The sequence below is a fragment of the Lycium ferocissimum genome, chromosome 7 (assembly GCF_029784015.1).
Source record: "Lycium ferocissimum isolate CSIRO_LF1 chromosome 7, AGI_CSIRO_Lferr_CH_V1, whole genome shotgun sequence".
Classification (NCBI taxonomy): Eukaryota; Viridiplantae; Streptophyta; class Magnoliopsida; order Solanales; family Solanaceae; genus Lycium; species Lycium ferocissimum.
The window spans coordinates 54330649-54348226 of NC_081348.1; the positions used below are offsets into that span (position 1 = coordinate 54330649).

The 17578-nt window shown below is 34.2% G+C and overlaps 2 protein-coding genes across 2 annotated transcripts in view; one reads left to right on the forward strand and one right to left on the reverse strand.

Annotated features, from left to right (window-relative positions):
- The first annotated feature begins 4821 nt into the window (after positions 1-4821).
- Positions 4822-9772, forward strand: LOC132065675 (BTB/POZ domain-containing protein At5g60050). Its single transcript, XM_059459176.1, has 3 exons — positions 4822-5248; positions 6149-6427; positions 8690-9772. Exons 1-3 carry the CDS (start codon positions 4988-4990, stop codon positions 9644-9646), a joined length of 1497 nt encoding a protein of 498 aa, XP_059315159.1. The 5' UTR covers positions 4822-4987; the 3' UTR covers positions 9647-9772.
- A 1265-nt stretch (positions 9773-11037) lies between these two features.
- The window catches only part of LOC132065676 (DNA-directed RNA polymerase III subunit 1), a 35554-nt gene continuing 29013 nt past the window's right edge, over positions 11038-17578 (reverse strand). The window contains exons 19-28 of the mRNA XM_059459177.1: positions 17218-17496; positions 15115-15262; positions 14860-15011; positions 14612-14767; positions 14418-14531; positions 14198-14295; positions 12494-12698; positions 12193-12395; positions 11695-11822; positions 11038-11502 (exon numbers count right to left, since the gene is read on the reverse strand). Coding sequence (XP_059315160.1) covers positions 11774-11822; positions 12193-12395; positions 12494-12698; positions 14198-14295; positions 14418-14531; positions 14612-14767; positions 14860-15011; positions 15115-15262; positions 17218-17496 — 1404 coding nt within the window. The 3' untranslated portion in view covers positions 11038-11502; positions 11695-11773. The remainder of the gene's footprint in view (positions 11503-11694; positions 11823-12192; positions 12396-12493; positions 12699-14197; positions 14296-14417; positions 14532-14611; positions 14768-14859; positions 15012-15114; positions 15263-17217; positions 17497-17578) is intronic.

Below are 17578 nucleotides of genomic sequence, written 5' to 3' on the forward strand. Positions count from 1 at the left end.
GCAACCCAACTCCCTCAACCTAAAACAATAAAAACATGGTTCAAATGAATTTAAAGGCATCAGAGCAAAACGGATACATATATACACATATATAATCTTTGCTTTAAAAGTTAAAAGTTTCGATTAAATATAGAGAAAATATATGGTAAATATGCGAAATATAGTAAACGAAACCGAGAATAAGTAACGATGAACATAATAATCAAAATACAATTAAAATACAGCCACAACATATATGAAAAACTAATATTAAAATATCAATCCAAAACAAATATAGCACTGCTAGTATATATAAACACAATCATAACAAAAATAGTTTGGCTTTAGCAATTTTCTTGCCCTTAACATTAACAACATTGTCACCAGCCTTTCTCTTCTTTTGTTTCTCCGTTTGAGAAACATTTTTCAATTTTTCTTGTTGTTTACTCTTCGAATCAACATATTCCTTATAACGCCTAGGATCGTTAATTCTTTTTGAACGATTCTCGGCATAAACTGCAATGGAAGTTTCATGTTGAGAAATTCCCAAAGAAAAATTAGGAATCGCACATTCGGGTTCTATATGTATTTCTCATCGGAGTAGCAGCTTTTTTAGTCATTCCAATTGAATCTAAGAAAAAACAACCAAGAACAAACACTGATAGTTACTTACTTAGACTTGCATTCCCGATTCAAACGAAAAAAAAAACACCCAAAATATAGGTTAAATACAAGGTAAAAAATAAAAATCTGTATAGAATCTTACTTTATTTTGGGAATTAGATTTGAAACGTGAGAGAAATCAATGAGTAGTTAATTAGAGATAAAAAAGGAAGTTGAATAATTGAAAAAGCTGATTTGAAATTGGATGAAAGTAATGGATATGGTGAATAATGGCGTCTATTTAGGATGAAGGAGAGAGACACGTTTTTTTTTTGCTTAAATTTAGGGGAGTGGGAAGTTATCAGATGAGTGGTAAAAACATGGTAGCTATGTGAAGTAAATATGATATATTTTAGCTACTAAATATAATTATTGAAAAGTTTAGTTATGTTCCATAAATAGGTAATAATGGAACCTATGCCAAGTAAATTTTACTTTAAATTATGTAACCACTCATCCCCATAAGTTCCTCTCTGTAATAGCTCCAACAATTTGGCCTATAAAAGCAACTATCTTTTTGAGTTACCAAACACTAACTAAAAAACTCTCATTTTCTCATTTTTTCTTTTTCTCAATTATGTTTGTGCAATTATTTTTTGCAAATTCCAAACTTCTAGCCCGTAGTCTACGTATTTGGAGTGTTGTGGAACCTCATTGAATGCTCGGTCAATTCGATTTACATCCTAATCAGACCGAAATCTCTTTCAACGCAACGACTCACCCTGACACAACTTATTAATTATTAAATATTTCCAATTTTCTATTTATTCATTCAATATTATATCTGCTACTATCTGTTGTTTTTTTAAGCGAATCTACTAGGTGGGTGCCTAGGGCTATTTTTTATTAATAAATAAAAATAAACCTCAAAGAGAAGAGTACAAGTAAGGGGGGCTAGGCCTTACCTTACTAATCCTAATGAGGTAACGAACCTTTACTATCTGTTGTTTTTTATACTTTGATTGTCGTATTAATTCATGGTAGTTATAGCTCCTTTTTCAAACAGTTGTATCATGCTTTTTTGGCCATGACTTTTTTACACTTCTTTGAGTTGCTTGTCCTTGCGTTGAAGATCTACCGGAAACAACCTCTTTACCTCCCAAGGTAGGGAGGGGTAAGGTCTGCGCACAATATACCCTTCCAGACATTACTTTGTGAGATTTCACTGGATATCTTGTTGCTGTATTCATTCAATATTATAATGCTTTTTCAACATTATATACAAATAGGTATCCATAAACGAGTCTTCTCTAATATAAGCCTCGGTTACCTTTTTACTGCGAGAAAATAATAATAGTATTACTGTGAAGAAAATCTTGGCCTTCTGAGTGATATAATTATGAAATTGACAGATTTAAATATCTTCACCAAATTTACTATTTGATAGTTAGACGTCACAATATCTTGAATTTGACGGCAAATACATTTACTCCAATATTAGAAATTTAGAATCCTCGCAGAAGGGGAACATGATACTGCCAAGGTAATAATCATGTGTCCTAAATGCACTTATTTCCAATCTTTTCTTAGCTACTTTTATTTTTACTTTTACCAATTTGATTTAAAACCATATTCTACTTAAAGAAAACAATAAAGAGGGTAGGGGACACCTATAAAATAAGAATTGGAGGAGCAAAGAATTAACGACTTCGAATAATACAGCAAATTCCCTTGAGAAAAGTATCTCGTGTAGTATGACTCACTGTGCACATATTCATTGTACTTTTCTTTTAGTTAATTACATTAAGCACTTCTGTAATTTGATCCAGTTTAAAAAATATTGAAAAATGAAAATAACCTTAAGTAAATAATACCTACACAACATTCTCTAGCATTATTATAACAATACCTACATTACCAATAATGGTCGTAGTGGAGTGGCTGTAAGTATCTTTCATTCATCCTTTATTAGAGGTATTGGGTTGGGGTCCTATAAAATTGCCTTTGTTAGAGAGCGTTTTATTTCCCAATGTGGGTATTCATAGTATGAATTCAAATTTAATCGGACTCCAATACGAATATCAGACATCGGATGAAAAATCACCAAAAAGATACTAATATATTTCATTATCACCTGAAATATTTTTCACCACATCCTTTGGCCAAGAAAAGTGAGAACCAAAATCTATGAAATATGAGAAGGAAGCACTTGCAATTGCAATTATTGCAACTTCACATATGTCACTTCAATTCTGACAAAGTTTATATTCTCTTACTTTTTCTTTCCATTACTTTTCACTCACTCACCTCATCTTAAGAAGGAAAAAAACTTAAAGAAAAGAAAAGAAGAAGAAAATCACAATTTAACCTTAAATCCTTTCCAGTTTCCACATAAGACTTGCTCGGTGCAAAGTACTTTACTGCAATGTACAAACCAACATAAATGTTCTGACTTCGTGTAAAAGAGAAGTGATGAACTAAAAAAAAAAAAATATTCACACTTTGTATTTACACTAAATTATTTTTTATAATTAAGTAATAAATTTATATAAAAAATATATGCTAATTGATAATATATGTAACAGACACACGTCATATATTCATTGTCTATGTGTTAGTTATGATGGAAAATGTTTATTTCTCAAAATAAATATCATTTCTAGGTGCGTGACTGCGGAAAATAGTTTATGAGGAAAACTTTCTTTCAAATGAGAGAGAAAGACTTCCCTCATTTTTAGAAAATCATTGTCCTTCATAATTATTTGAAATTCCAACCAACACTTATATAAACTAATATTAATATAACCAAAAAGTGTGGTAGAATTCGTTCACTCTTAATTAGATTTTTCGGATTGAAGTCTTGAGAATGGAAAATTTTCTGATAGCAAGGATTTCTTCTTTAATAAGTTCTACAGGGTGTGAATTGGTATTAGTTGAGCCAATTTTAAATATCGAGTGATTATAAAAAGCTACTGATATCAATCTTTCGCACTCAAAAATCTCATCACAAAATTATTTGATTTACTAACATTATTATCAATTTTTAGTAAATATTTTTTCACAAAATATTTCCACCTTTTACTTAATATAAAAAAAATTAACGTGAATTATTTTTTCAAAAGATTTAATTGTACAAACATAGTTTACAATGAAAGGTTGTTGAGTTCTCACATCGATTATGAGATTAAATATTAGATTTTTCAAATGGTTTTGAAAAATTCTTATCTCATGAGTTATTTTTTGGGATTTTTATTAGATATGTGAGTCAATGGCATTTTTAATTTACTATAATATTGAACATTCATCATGTAATATTTTCATGTTCCAGATATTCAATCCTACAAAGTGTTGCATTTTTCACATCAATTACGACAATAACAGCATATTCAGTGTAATTTCATAAGTGGCGTCTATAGAGAGTGGTATGTACGCAATCTTAGCCTACTTTATGAAGGTAAAGAAGTTATTCTTGGTAGTCCTTCGACTCAAGTAAAACATATCAAAATCAGTACGAAAAGAAAATACGGTTGTAGAAAATAATGATGATATGAAACCTTTCCCACCTACTTACTAGGATATCTGTGCAACTAATCTTCACATGCACGAACCATCTCAGTCCTTTAATAGTGAGGATTCTTATACTCTATGTTAATCGGGGTAAAATAATTATCCGATTAAGTCAATATTTCTTTTTACCCACTATCGCTGTCGGTCTGCTCCGCTGAGACTCATTTTTAGTTAGCCGTTGGTAATCTTCTTGTTGGGATTCCGTGCAGTAAAACGGAGATCCCAGTTAGCGGTCGGTGTTGCGTTGTCTTTGTGTAAGGGTCTGGGTGAGGGTAGATTTGGTAATACGGTGGTGAGGCATAAGGGTAGGCGATTGTGGGAGGTGGGGCGGCTGCGGGGTAGCCGGTAAACGGTTTAAGGGTCGACACCTCTTATACATTATTATATAATTTTACACAGTGTAGAAGTGTCTATAAACACCTCTTATATAAGTTTGTATTATTGTATATCAGTGTAAAAGCGCGAAAAATTGGGTATGCAAATATAAATTAAAAATACTGCTACATGGATGTAATTTTATATCTTTGAATTGTACATTATTGAAATTTCTCCTAATCAGGCTCCTTTAATCCTTTCAGCATGATTAAAAAAATTCCCCACTTTTTGAGAAGCAGTTAATATAGTTTTTTTATTCAATCCCAAAAAATAATTAACTACTTTTCCACTAGATTTCCCATTATACACTCTGTCACTCACCAACTTCAGATCCAACACCCACTCTCCTCTGTTTTTCCTTTCCCAAAACCTCCCCCCATTGCTCAAATTTTCTTGTATGCTCTAACAACATACAATATACCATAATATTAAAGAAAGGGCACCTCAAATTTTAGCTTCTTTAATGGCTTCTTCTCCTAATAACAAATCCAAGAACCAATTAGTTTCAACTATGATCAAACAAGGCTTTATTTCCAACCCATATAACTCTCCTTCTCCTTCTCCTTCGCCGCCACGTGTCTCCAACCCAACTTCACCTACCCAAATTCCGACCCGAGCCATTAATCCAAACCCGACCCTTTTTGAAATTATGTCTGAGGAACAGACCCGCGAGTCCAAACACTCGCTTGAATCGCGTCACAGAGCTCGCGACAGAGTTTTTAAGGTTTTGTCCTGATTTTCTTTGAGTTTTACTTTTCTCTCGGAGTAAAGTCAAAGTTTGACCGTAACTGTTTTATACTTTTATTTTAAAGAAAAATATACTCCCTTCGTCTCAAATTTTGTTTTTTACACGCCCCTAGAAAAATATTAAATATGATGGTTGTTTGACTAACTTTACTCTTATTTATGTAAGTTGTTATCGCTTTTTATTAAATGTTTACTTTATTTATGCGTCATTATGACAAAATTCTATAAAGTGTAAAGTGAAGAAAAAATAATTAATTGTACCTTAAATTTTTAAAGTGACAAATCTTTTAGTAATCACGACAGATAATCTGAGTCGGAGGGAGTAATTTTCTTCATATTTGGGTATTCCTTGTTTTGGAGGAATAGTTTAAAACCTGCTTCCCACAATCACAACACAATAACATTTACAATGTAGTCGTTTAAAGAGTCTTATTTAGGGGGAGATTCTCTCTCAATTATTTTACTTCCTTCCATTTCAAAACATTTGTTTGGTTTTGACATGGCATGAAGTTTAAGAAATTAAAGAAGACTTTTGAATTTTGTGGTCTTAAATTAAAGATGTGTATAATGTATCAAAATATCTTTTAATACTTGTGGTCTTAAACATCTTATGTGGAAAGTTAGAATTAAAGAGTTGTCAAAAAAGGAAAGAGACGTTCTTTTTTAAAAGGACTAAAAGGAAAGAAAGATAAACATTTTGAAACGGAGGGAGTATGTTTTTTTACTAGTATTCTCATATGTGTAGGCCAATTGGCAAACCATATTAAATTTATTATGCATATTTTAGAATAGTCTCTTTTGTTGTTTCTGATTTATCTTTCAAAGGTTTGCAATTGTTTGTTTCCTCATGACGCCCTGATTTTTTCGATCCCAATAGGTTTTGGCTGATGCACCATTTCCAGCAGTGGGTGACGTCAGGCTGACGATAGCAGCGCGTGATGGGTTTAAGGTTTCGATGGATGTTCACGGGCACGTGCTTGTTGAAAGGAGTAGGTTTTTTGCTGAGAAGCTTAAGAGAAATGGGTCACATTCGGTTGAGATTCTTGATTGTGATGACGTAGAGGTTTATGTGGAGACGTTAGTGCTTATGTATTGTGATGATTTGAAGAAGAGATTGATTGGTGAGCATGTTACCAAGGTCCTCGGATTGCTTAAGGTATATCTTTTACTTCAACAGTCTCAATTTAAGTGTCTTACTTTCCTTAAACATTTTAGTTTCAAAAGTCTCTTTTTATTCCTTAAACTTTGTGTCCGGTCAAACTAAGACACTTACATTGGGATGGAGGGAGTAGTTCTTTTTGTGTTAACATCATCAATTTTTACTCTATTTAGAACACTTTGGGCTTGTTTCGTTTGCTGTATAATGAAAGTTTAATCTAGGGATGGAATTCTCTACTATTAAATGATGTTTGTTTTCCAGTATAAAACTCAACATCACAAATACAGCATACTCTACTTACAAGTACAAACATTTGATATACTGTATATAATTCCGCAGCAGTGTTTTAAAAGGCGAGCCCCGGGGCGGGGCGTATCAAAAATGCCCCGGGGCGATGGTTTGAGGCGAAAGTCTCAAAAGGCATACGCCCAGCAATTCGGGGCGTACATCTGGGCGTTTGGGGAGAGTTTTTGTTGTTGGGGCGTAAGCCCAAAAAACTTCTTCAAATTAAAACAAAATTTGTTAAATAAGTCCTTCATATAATGCCTAAATTCTCAAAAGTCAACTAGTAATGACTCAAATATTTAAAAAAGGAACCGAAACATTAAATTTAAAAGTCACGACCTTTTTTTATTGCTAGAATGCCCAATATATGTTCTTTTTCAATTATTTATCTTGTCTTCTACTATCTCAAAAAGGTAACGAGCAGTCACTTGTGCTTGTAAGTAGCGTGTAATAGATTGTTCTGATTAGGTTTTTTGTGGGGATGGAGCATATATTTATAGTTTTCTTCAAATTTTTACGCTATTTTACCTATTTAAAAGTATTTATTATAATTATATCCTTTTATGAAATACTAAAAATTAAAGTCCCATGAGGCTTACGCCCCGTGCCTCGGGGCTTACGCCTCGCTGAGGCAGACGTAAAACGCCTCGCCTTACGCCCCCGCCTTTTAAAACACTGTTCCGCAGAACAAGTACTTAAAATTTTTATAAAGAAAATCTATGTACTAATTTAAGGTATAGTCAGTATTTGTTACTAATTATTGACTTTGGTATCAATATTGTTGCATAATAATGTATCTATTGGAAGTCAGCTTATGTCAATCCATGTTATTATTACTGCATAACAATCCAGAATTATAATCGCTTTATAATTAGTCTGTGAAGCTAAGGGCCCCTTGTAAGTTGCAAGTTGTCCTATGACAAGCTATGACCTGCCAATGAAAGAGCTTGTTAAGACACATTTATACTCTACAACAACAACAAACAACATACCCAGTGAAGACACATTTGTACTCTACAGATGTATATTCATATTTTTAAGTTTGTTTGATGAGTTGCAAGATCTTATTAATGTCTAGATTGATGAGTAAGATATTAGGAGGAAAGATGATCTCCATAGGAACTTGAGTTGAATACAATAAATTAGGAGTATCATTTATGTAAGAGACCAATGCCAAGCTATAAAATGACATGTTGGAAAAAAAATAAACAAAATACGGCATTTGGAAACAGGTCTTCAAATATAACTCTGTCTTAGCAAGTTTTTCATGAAAGTTCATTTTTCTTTCCCCATTGAAAAAGTCAACAAGAAAACAGAAGAAAAGAATCTCGCTACCAAATTCTCATGACTAGAACAAGTAAACAAGACCATATAAGCTAGCTCTTGGACTATCCTCCCCTCGTGAGCTAACTTTTGAGCTTGAGTTAGGTGCAAGGTCCATTTTTCACATGGTGTAGATTCAGATCGATTGATTCTTGTTATTGTGTTGGCAATGTTGGGACCCCGTGTTATATTACCACGATCGTGTTGTCCAATCCGAGGCGTGTGAGGGAGTGTAGTCCCACATTAATTGAGGGAATGGATTGTGGTCTTCTTATAAGATCTTTGACAATCTTCCTCTCCTGAATTAGCTTTTTGGATTGAATTAGACCCAAGGTTCATTTCTTTACATGGTAAAAGTTTAAGTCTGTTGGAGAGGAAATCTTATGGAAATCATCTTCTTCTCTTCTTTGTTTTGGGTGCTCCTTCAGTAAATGAAAAATCAGAATACAGAGCCAAACATTGTAAAAGAAACTATTGCAAATGTGTGAATAGATATCTTGGCAGCTAGCAGAATGAGTAGAAAACAGTTACCAAGCTCCATTCTTCCTGTGCGGCAATGTTTTAACTACACCCATGAACTTGCGACTTAAAGTTTCTTTTAATGATCTTATTTTCTGTATTAATATATTCTTTTGTCATGTTTTATCACAGGTAGCTTCAGCAATTATGTTTGATGATGGAGTATTGGCTTGTTTGGAGTATCTGGAGGCTGTTCCTTGGTCCCAACAAGAAGAGGAAAAAGTAGTATCTCATCTCAGTCAACTTCAGCTTCCTGATTCAGCAGCTGATAATATACTTCAGAGACTTGTCGCTGAACCATCAACATCTTCAAGATCCGATGACATTCTTCAGCGACTACTTACCGGTGTTTTACAGGCCAAGGATGATAAAGCCCGCAGAGAGATGAAAAAAGTGATATCTCGTTTGCTAAGAGAAAACAGTTGCAATAATAAGAGTCATGAAAGTAACCTTGATATCTCCCGGGATACTTTGTATCATCTTTGTCACAAATGCCTCACTTCTCTAATACTTTGCTTGTCCGAAGCTACATCTGTAGACGATAACAGGCAGGACCGAGGGGTACTAATGGGTGATATTGCTCGTGAAGCAGACAATCTGCAGTGGCTAGTTGATATACTAATTGACAGGAAAATGGGGGATGAGTTTGTGAAACTTTGGGCAGAACAAAAAGAACTCTCGGTTCTCCACTCCAAAATTCCCACCATGTATCGCCATGAGATCAGTAAGATCACTGCACAACTTTGTGTTGCAATTGGCAGGGGAAATTTGTTAGTACCAAAAGATGTTAGATATTGTCTGTTATCGACGTGGCTAGAAAGTCTATATGATGATTTTGGGTGGATGAAAAGGGCTGGTAGATCAATAGATAAGAACCTGGTTGAGGAAGGACTAGGCCAGACTATTCTGACACTGCCATTAGCTCAACAACAAACTATTCTGCTTAACTGGTTCGATCGATTTCTTAACAAAGGTGATGACTGTCCTAATATCCAAAGAGCTTTTGAAGTTTGGTGGAAAAGATCATTTGTAAAGCAATATACGGTTGATTCTGAGTTACAATTAGCTCTCTGTGATTATACAGAGTGATTTGAACACTGTATAATATCAATCTTGGTTTGTTACGTGCTCCTGTACACCAATGTATATATGAAATGCCGTGATTCTTTCAAACAATTGTGGAGTTTTTTCTGCTGTAAATTTGTATTTTCAGCTTGTCTGATGATTTATCTAAAGAGGGTCAGAGTAGCAGAAAATAATGTACTCGTAATCAAATCTATCTAGTTGTATAAAGATGGCAGTAACTTGAATACACAACCACCAAAAATCGGCCCAATATTGATTCTAGTATTGTAAATATACTTATTGACATTCACTTTGCAAATTTGTAGCATTTTCTCTCGAAAATGGAACAATATAACCTGTTGGTCTCGAATCCACCAAAATTCTCTTCTATTTTCTTCACTATTAAAGGATCCATCCTCCTCAAAACAACTCTTTAAGAAAGCATGTTTTGATGTCCAGACGAACACATTTGGATTACCTGAATTTAAGTAGTTTTTAAGCACGAGTGTTTGAAGCTGAAAATAAACGGTTGATGTGTTTGACAAAATGATGCTAATGAGCACCTTATTTGTTAAAATGACTTAGATGCTCATATACCGGTAACACCAAAAATAATTTAATAAGGCAATTTTTTAAAATTTAATTTAACTCAAATACAAATTATTGTCTCAATCCATTTTAAGTTATAAGTTGATTGATAAGTAAATATAAAATATTTGTTTAAATAACATGTAATAATTAATAACTTGATCCTCAAAATTTTAGGATAACAAGTAAACTCATTTAGAATACAATTTCAACAATTGTTAAAAAAGGGAAGAAGAACTATATTTACAATTATAGTGGAGTGTACCAAATAATTAAGTAAAGCTACAGTAGCTCCACGATTTACTTCTCATCGGAAGAACTTAAAAGAGATAGAACCGACTAGTGCAACAACACGTTAGTCATCGTGCTCTTCAAACATGAGTGAAGTGTTGCTCTGTCTCAATTTATGTAACACACTTTCTGTTTCAGTCTATCCCAAATGACATTGGGACAGACGGAGTCCTAAATTTAAGGTTAGAAAATGTACTCAGGATTAAAAGTATAATTTCATGTATCATAGGTTACCTTTTATCTTCATATCCCGTTACACTCCTAAAACGATCACCATATTTCTCATCTTGATTTCTATAAAATTGCTTTATGGGAATACTTTGTTAGGATGAAGAGCTAAATCAATATATTTATTCTGTTTAATTTTTACTTACCTCTTATGATATGTGAATATTTTGATACTATATACCTTTAAAAAACAGCAAAAACCCAAAAATCCCACAGATAACATACGTAAACTAGGAAATTTGATTATAGATAAAAGGTAGACTAGGAAATTATAACTTTATGCCAAAAGCATGTCACCATGTAAGAAGTTTCACATCAATCTTTAAATATTATTTTATGCATATATATTATATACTAGTTCCTCTTTAACAAATGGTTGGATAGTTAAATATTCTGCAATTCCCAGATGGAGAATGGCCAATATGAGGTATCAATATGCCCTATTGACTTTTTGCAAATGAATGAATCATAAAAACTACCAACAAAATCTGCATCAGAAACTATGGAGCAACATAATGATATGTTACACAAGCTGGAGGCAGAAAGCTCGACGATACGTTTCACCTTGATGAAAACAAATAATGTAACCCGTAAACATGACAAAACAGTGGCCAAAGTGACTTCCAACATTATAAGTTGGTGAAACCAATCTTTCAGGTGTTGGTAAGACTGTCTCCTTCAATGACTTCTTTTATATTCGCCTGATGTCTCGCATGGTCAATGCTAGGATCTGCAAATCACGCCACACGAAGAAATATTTGCAAGTTGCCTACCTGTAAAATCGGTCCCAAAGACAATACAGGTAAGATGGTTAATCAAGAAAGGTGGGAACTAAAATTTTGACGAAAAGTAACCAGATTGGGAACTAAAAGAAGAAATTTTGATGCACACTATGCAATGGGGGCAGAAAACAAGCAGCTCATGCCACAAACGAGTGCTTATTCTCCTCATATTAAATTCTTTACCTCTGCTATTATCCTTACACCAGAATCCAGCAGTGCCTCAAGTATAAATTTGCAGAATCAGAAAATACATTTAGAACTCCTAGGATATCATAGGTTCTGATTGATAATTCAGCTCGACCTGCTCAACACTGGCACAAAGAAAGGAGAAGACAAAACACCAGGAAATAAGGGATTAGTTATCTAGGAAGGCAAGATGAACATCGAACTTTAAAGACTCGACGAGAAAAAAAGGGCACGAATGAAAGCATAAAATATGATTATTTGTGGGATCAAAGTAACCAAATTATTCTGACATTATCGCTAGGCAGAAGTCTGGGTTTCATTGGATGTTAAGAGTTCCACCACACCTGCATGACCTGATCTAGCAATTTCATAGACTAATCTGTTTTCTCCCTTTGTAGCTTTCAATGTGTTAGCTTATTCAAATAATTACGGCGCACAGAGAGAATATTATTAAGGTTCAAGAAAAAAAATTCATTCCAAAAGTCAAACAAATACCATTGCCGAAGTTTAAACATCCCAGTGCCTATCTGCATTGGTATGCCCATGATGATACATTCGCTTACTCCTTCTATCTTATCATCCCTTCCATTTACAGATGCATTAAACAAGTGATCGGTTGTCTTCTCAAATGAAGCTAACATCAGTACGCTATCTTTCATTTTCTGAACGCCGTGTCTGGTTATTCCCAGGACTTCACCCTACGATAGTGACAAAGAATGTCAATTAAACTCGATACCCGGATATTAAAGGCATTTAGCATGTTTTTGGATGAGGAAAAAATTACAATACAACTAACCTTATATGTCATCAGATCTGCAAGAAGCATCATATGCCGCAAGTCTATTGTCATTCCATGACTTGACATGGTATAATTAATCTCATCAATTATAGAGACCCTTGCTGCTTCAATGCCCAGAGTTTGCTGCACCTCCATTATATGATTGCTCTTTGTATGACGTCCATCAACTCCTTCAATGCCCATTACGGCTAGGAGACCCGTACTGCAGAATGGAAAGAGCAGGTATCATGTAGAAGTTCTATTTTATAGCAACTCATTGGAGCATGAAATCCCAGAGAAGAAATCCAAAAGCCCAAGTTGCTGAAAACTGAACCAACACAGTAGAGTAAGACTGTAATTTTCTTTGAGGTAAAAAAAATTAAAAAAAAAAATAAAACAAATTACAGTCCTACTGTATTTCTCTTGTACATTTCTTCACAGAATCCTTGAAACTATATCAGACAACATTAGTTTGACAATATCATTTTGATTAGATGAGTCGCTAGTCTTCCAATTAACCTCTCAATGAGACAATAAAATACAGATTGTCTGCATGTTTTTAAAATCCTTCTAATATTTTTTAAATGATCTACCTGCAACAAGCCGGTCATAAAAGCTCCAACTCATGTTCTTGTGTTTAATATTGTTGCATTAATTGTTGCGTTTCTCAAATAGTAGTTCATAAATACCTTGTTTTCCGATTGAAAAGATAATTTCAAAGTTGTTCCTTATTTTAATGTTGCAAAGTTACAACCTAAATAGATAAAATAAATATTTTACACTTCTCCCTCTTCCTAACAACTTAAACTTTTAGATGAGATAGGTGATACCCTTCAATATGGAATCAGAGCCTCTAGAATCTTGGTAGATACCAAGTAATTTTCATGTACCAGCCGACAGCCTTATGCTGCAAGCATAGACATAAAATACAGCCTCTGGGGTCCTCTTTTCATATATTCTACATCATAATTGCATTTTAATATTTCAATTAGTTTGATGTATTATTATGATATAGAGCTTATGTCTAAAAGCTGTAAAAGCACACATAGGATGCATTTGTAGGTCACAAAATTTAAAAATAAGAAACAAAACACCTTTACTGGACTTAATGTGCGTTTGTAGCCATTGACTAGATAAATAGATTATGTTTGCTATTGAATAACAATTTATTTTGATACATACAAGATTAGACGAATATCTAATGTTGCAGTTATAAATGATTATTCTGTTGAGAAATACAGCTATAAATAATTGAAGATAATCAAATTGGTAGGGGGGCCATTTTCGATCTGTGACTCTACCCTCGCCCAAGTAGGTTGTGCTTAAACTTGAACTCATGGACAGACCTAGACCATACATGGTCTTGGGCCGCCAATGAGAATATGAACCCACATCCGAACATAAACGCCATCGTGCTCGTAAAGGATTTGTCCGAAAAGGAAGTTACAAGGACTTAGATTTTCCCAAGTTCCATTCTACTCCACTTTTAAGCAACTGTTTGAGAAGTGGGGTGTTAAATTCTCTGGATTAGTCTAACGTTTTCGATAACCTAATTAGCCCTCTTAGATAATTATTGGAATCTCTCCCATAAAAGAGAAATAAGTTATGAGATAGTGAATGCATTTAGTTACAAGAATATTGTAGAAAATTACAGGCTTGCTACACCAAACTAAGCACAAGCTAATGATGTAGCAAGTGGAAGAAGCTATGCATAAAACTTACCCTTCAACAAGTAACTCATATGTTTCTCCTTTGACATCACTTTTACGATCTTTTTGTTGTTCTTTGTTCACCACGGCCCTTTGAACCGTAGTAATACCCTGATATCCCAAGAAGGTTTACAAATATAAGTCGACAGACTAGTTCAGATAAAACAGATTAGTCCATTCTCATCTGAAAACCCACAAATATAATTTAATTTAAATCTTGATGATTGTCATACCTTCACAACAACAGCAGGCAGCATATTTTTCAGCCGGTGCAGTTCAAAGTGCAGTTTATCTTTACCAGCCTGAGGAAAAACTTCCAGCTTCCTGGGATTCAAAACTTTTACTTGCTGCAGCAAATAGGAATTTCACTCAACAAGAAGTCATTTTGATTGATAAGCAGCAGATACAGAAACACAACTTATCTTACATGTTCCTTCAATTTTATTTTTGAGGTCTGCAAAATCGATCGCTTGACAGTATAAGCATCAATACACAGTTGTGACACCTGAATTGTCTCCATATCAAGTGAAATAATAATTGATGCTAATCGAGATGCCATCACAATCTTTACACTCTTAGCCACCTGCATAGGAAATAAATGTTCCGTTCACAATGAACTTAGTTCAACGCCATTATAAGAGCTTTGCAAATTTATCGTAAACACAAGCAACTTACCTGACCCAAAAGAGTTTTTTCAATACGGGCTTTAATCATTCTTGCTGCAGTTAAATTAGCAGCAGACAGTAGTTTTGCAGTAATTATAGGAGTAGTGATCTTTTTTGCTGCATTTATGATTTCTTTTATTCGAGGAACTCCAAGTGTAACATCTACCAAAGAGTTAAAGAAACAGGATATATGATAAAAACTCAGTTAGCCTAGCCAAAAACCATTTTGATGATGCAAATTTAAGCTCCAAATAAACAAGGATACTCATGCTTGCAACTCCAGCAAAGTGAAAGGTTTTCAGTGTCATCTGTGTCCCAGGTTCCCCAATACTCTGAGCTCCAATTGCACCAATTGCAGTTCCAGATTCTAGTCTTTTCAGGTGATATCGAGAGATGCAAGTGTTGAGGAACACCTACAAACAAGCAAGGAAATTAAAAACCCACACATATGCACAATGCTATTAGTAACTTTATGGTCTGGAGATAATTTAAGATTATCTTGTTCTTTCAATATAAGTAGAAAAGATTATCCCTTAGTTTCGTTTTGCCCTTTTTTCCTAAGTTCCCGTTGAAATTATTTCCTCAATGAAGTACTGCTAGTAATTCTTGTACCGGACACAGATTTCATGTCAATTTTACATACTATAGCTTTATGTAGTCAGAAGGGGAGCCTTGGCGTAACTGGTAAAGTTGCTGCCATGTGACCAGGAGGTCACGGGTTCGAGCCGTGGAAACAGCCTCTTGCAGAAATGCAAGGTAAGGCTGCGTACAATAGACCCGTGTGGTCCGGCCCTTCCCCGGACCCCGCGCATAGCGGGAGCTTAGTGCACCGGGCTGCCCTTTTTTATAGCTTTATGTAGTCACACTACAGGGGATAACATAGAATTCCTCTGTGTTTCCAATTTAAATAACTTCCGTTAGAATAACAATTAATATAGGAAAACATTCTTGTGTTATTACATGGAGGGAGCTAGGATTTTAGAAATACTGACGGAACAGGTACAATGTAAGATAGTTTGAAGCAAATGTGACGTATCAAAGTCTAGGAAATGATCCCTTTGCTCAAATTTACATGACACTTTCTATTTTTGGACTTCCCTAAATATTTGACACACTTCAAGTAAACAGCTTGTTGTATATAACTTTCAAATTTGAGAATTCATATTCATATTCCATGGGGTGCTTGCTACCTTCCACCAACTCAAGTACATAACTCTGTCCACTAGAGCTTGACAGACGGGAATAAAATCACCTAGTATTTTTGCCTCTGCTAAAATTTGAACCTGAAACCTCATGATTCTCAACCCACTTCATTGACAACTAGGTCACATCCTTGGGCGCAATTCACATATTCAATTACCAATTAAATTTAAATTTTGGTTTTTTTTTCATTGCAGAACTTAATTCTTAGGTGGCAGGTATCCCGTGGAATTAGTCGAGGTGCGCCCAAGCTGGCCCGGACACCCCAGTTAAAAAAAAAAAAAAAAAACTTATCTTTACTAATCTGAAAGTAAAACATAAATTCACTCGAAAGAGGAGCATTTTCTGAAATAGAGAACAAATAAAATCTAATTGGTTAAGCAAATACATACCATCAAGCAATTACTCCCAGGGATTGAACCAGTTAATCTTGAATTTCAGTATTCACGATTAAGCAAGATAGCTTGTTACATACTTCTGACCAATTAGTTTGCTGAACTTATTGAAAATAAACTACTTTCTATGTCTCATTTGGTGCTATGTAATTCTTCTCAATAGTCAAAATTGTATCTCCTTTACAACTATATTTTAAATGTGTAGAAGAACTATTATATTCCATTGCACATACTACATTTTTCATCACTCATTAGCATATAATACTTTTGAAAAAGATTTTGAATCTATATGTTCTATTTTGTATTATTAGAGTGTGCTGCAAATAAAAATTCACCACCACTTGGCAAACCAAACCATGCCACTTAATGTTAAGATCAAACTATATGAAGTTTCCACTAAGGAGCAACAAAGATTTAAATCTTGCTTGTCCTTGCTATTCATTTATATTTTTATTTTTGTCAATCGGAAAACATCTATCGAGTACTATAGTACCAATAAGAATTTACGTCTAGCAGTAATGGAAAACATGTCATTGAACTCCTATCAGAATAATAAGTCACTTCTGAATAACTAATTTGCATCATCCTCAATGACGACATATTATAACGAAACTTCTTATCTTAAAGGATAACCAATAAAAAATGAAGGAAAAAACATCAGGTAGCAACTTAATTGTTGTATGCAGTTCTGTCAATAAACCACTTATAGTTGGAGCAAGCAATTAACCAACAATCCTCTGAACAGGCAACAAGGAAATTGTGAAGCTATTTACCTGCAGTTGCTTCTTAGTAATACCAGATATGTTTAACGCAATGTGTTCAAGATATTCACGGTCATCCCCTGCATACTGCTCTTCACCCAATAATAGGGCTTCCCATAATTTTTTCAAGGTTTCTGCTAAATTTTTAATCAAAAAATCTGACAGCGAAGCACGGAATGCCTCCGAGCATCCCCCTTCGGGACTCATATCATGACAAGAGAGCCTTTCATTTACTATCTCGCAGATTTCTGAGTAAGACAAACTCTTCTCATCTCCAGGAGGACATGTTGCCTGTAAATATTCATTATTATCAAAATTTTCTAACCTTCACCATAAGACAATTGAAAATTGAATTTTTTTTTGGTAAGTTCTT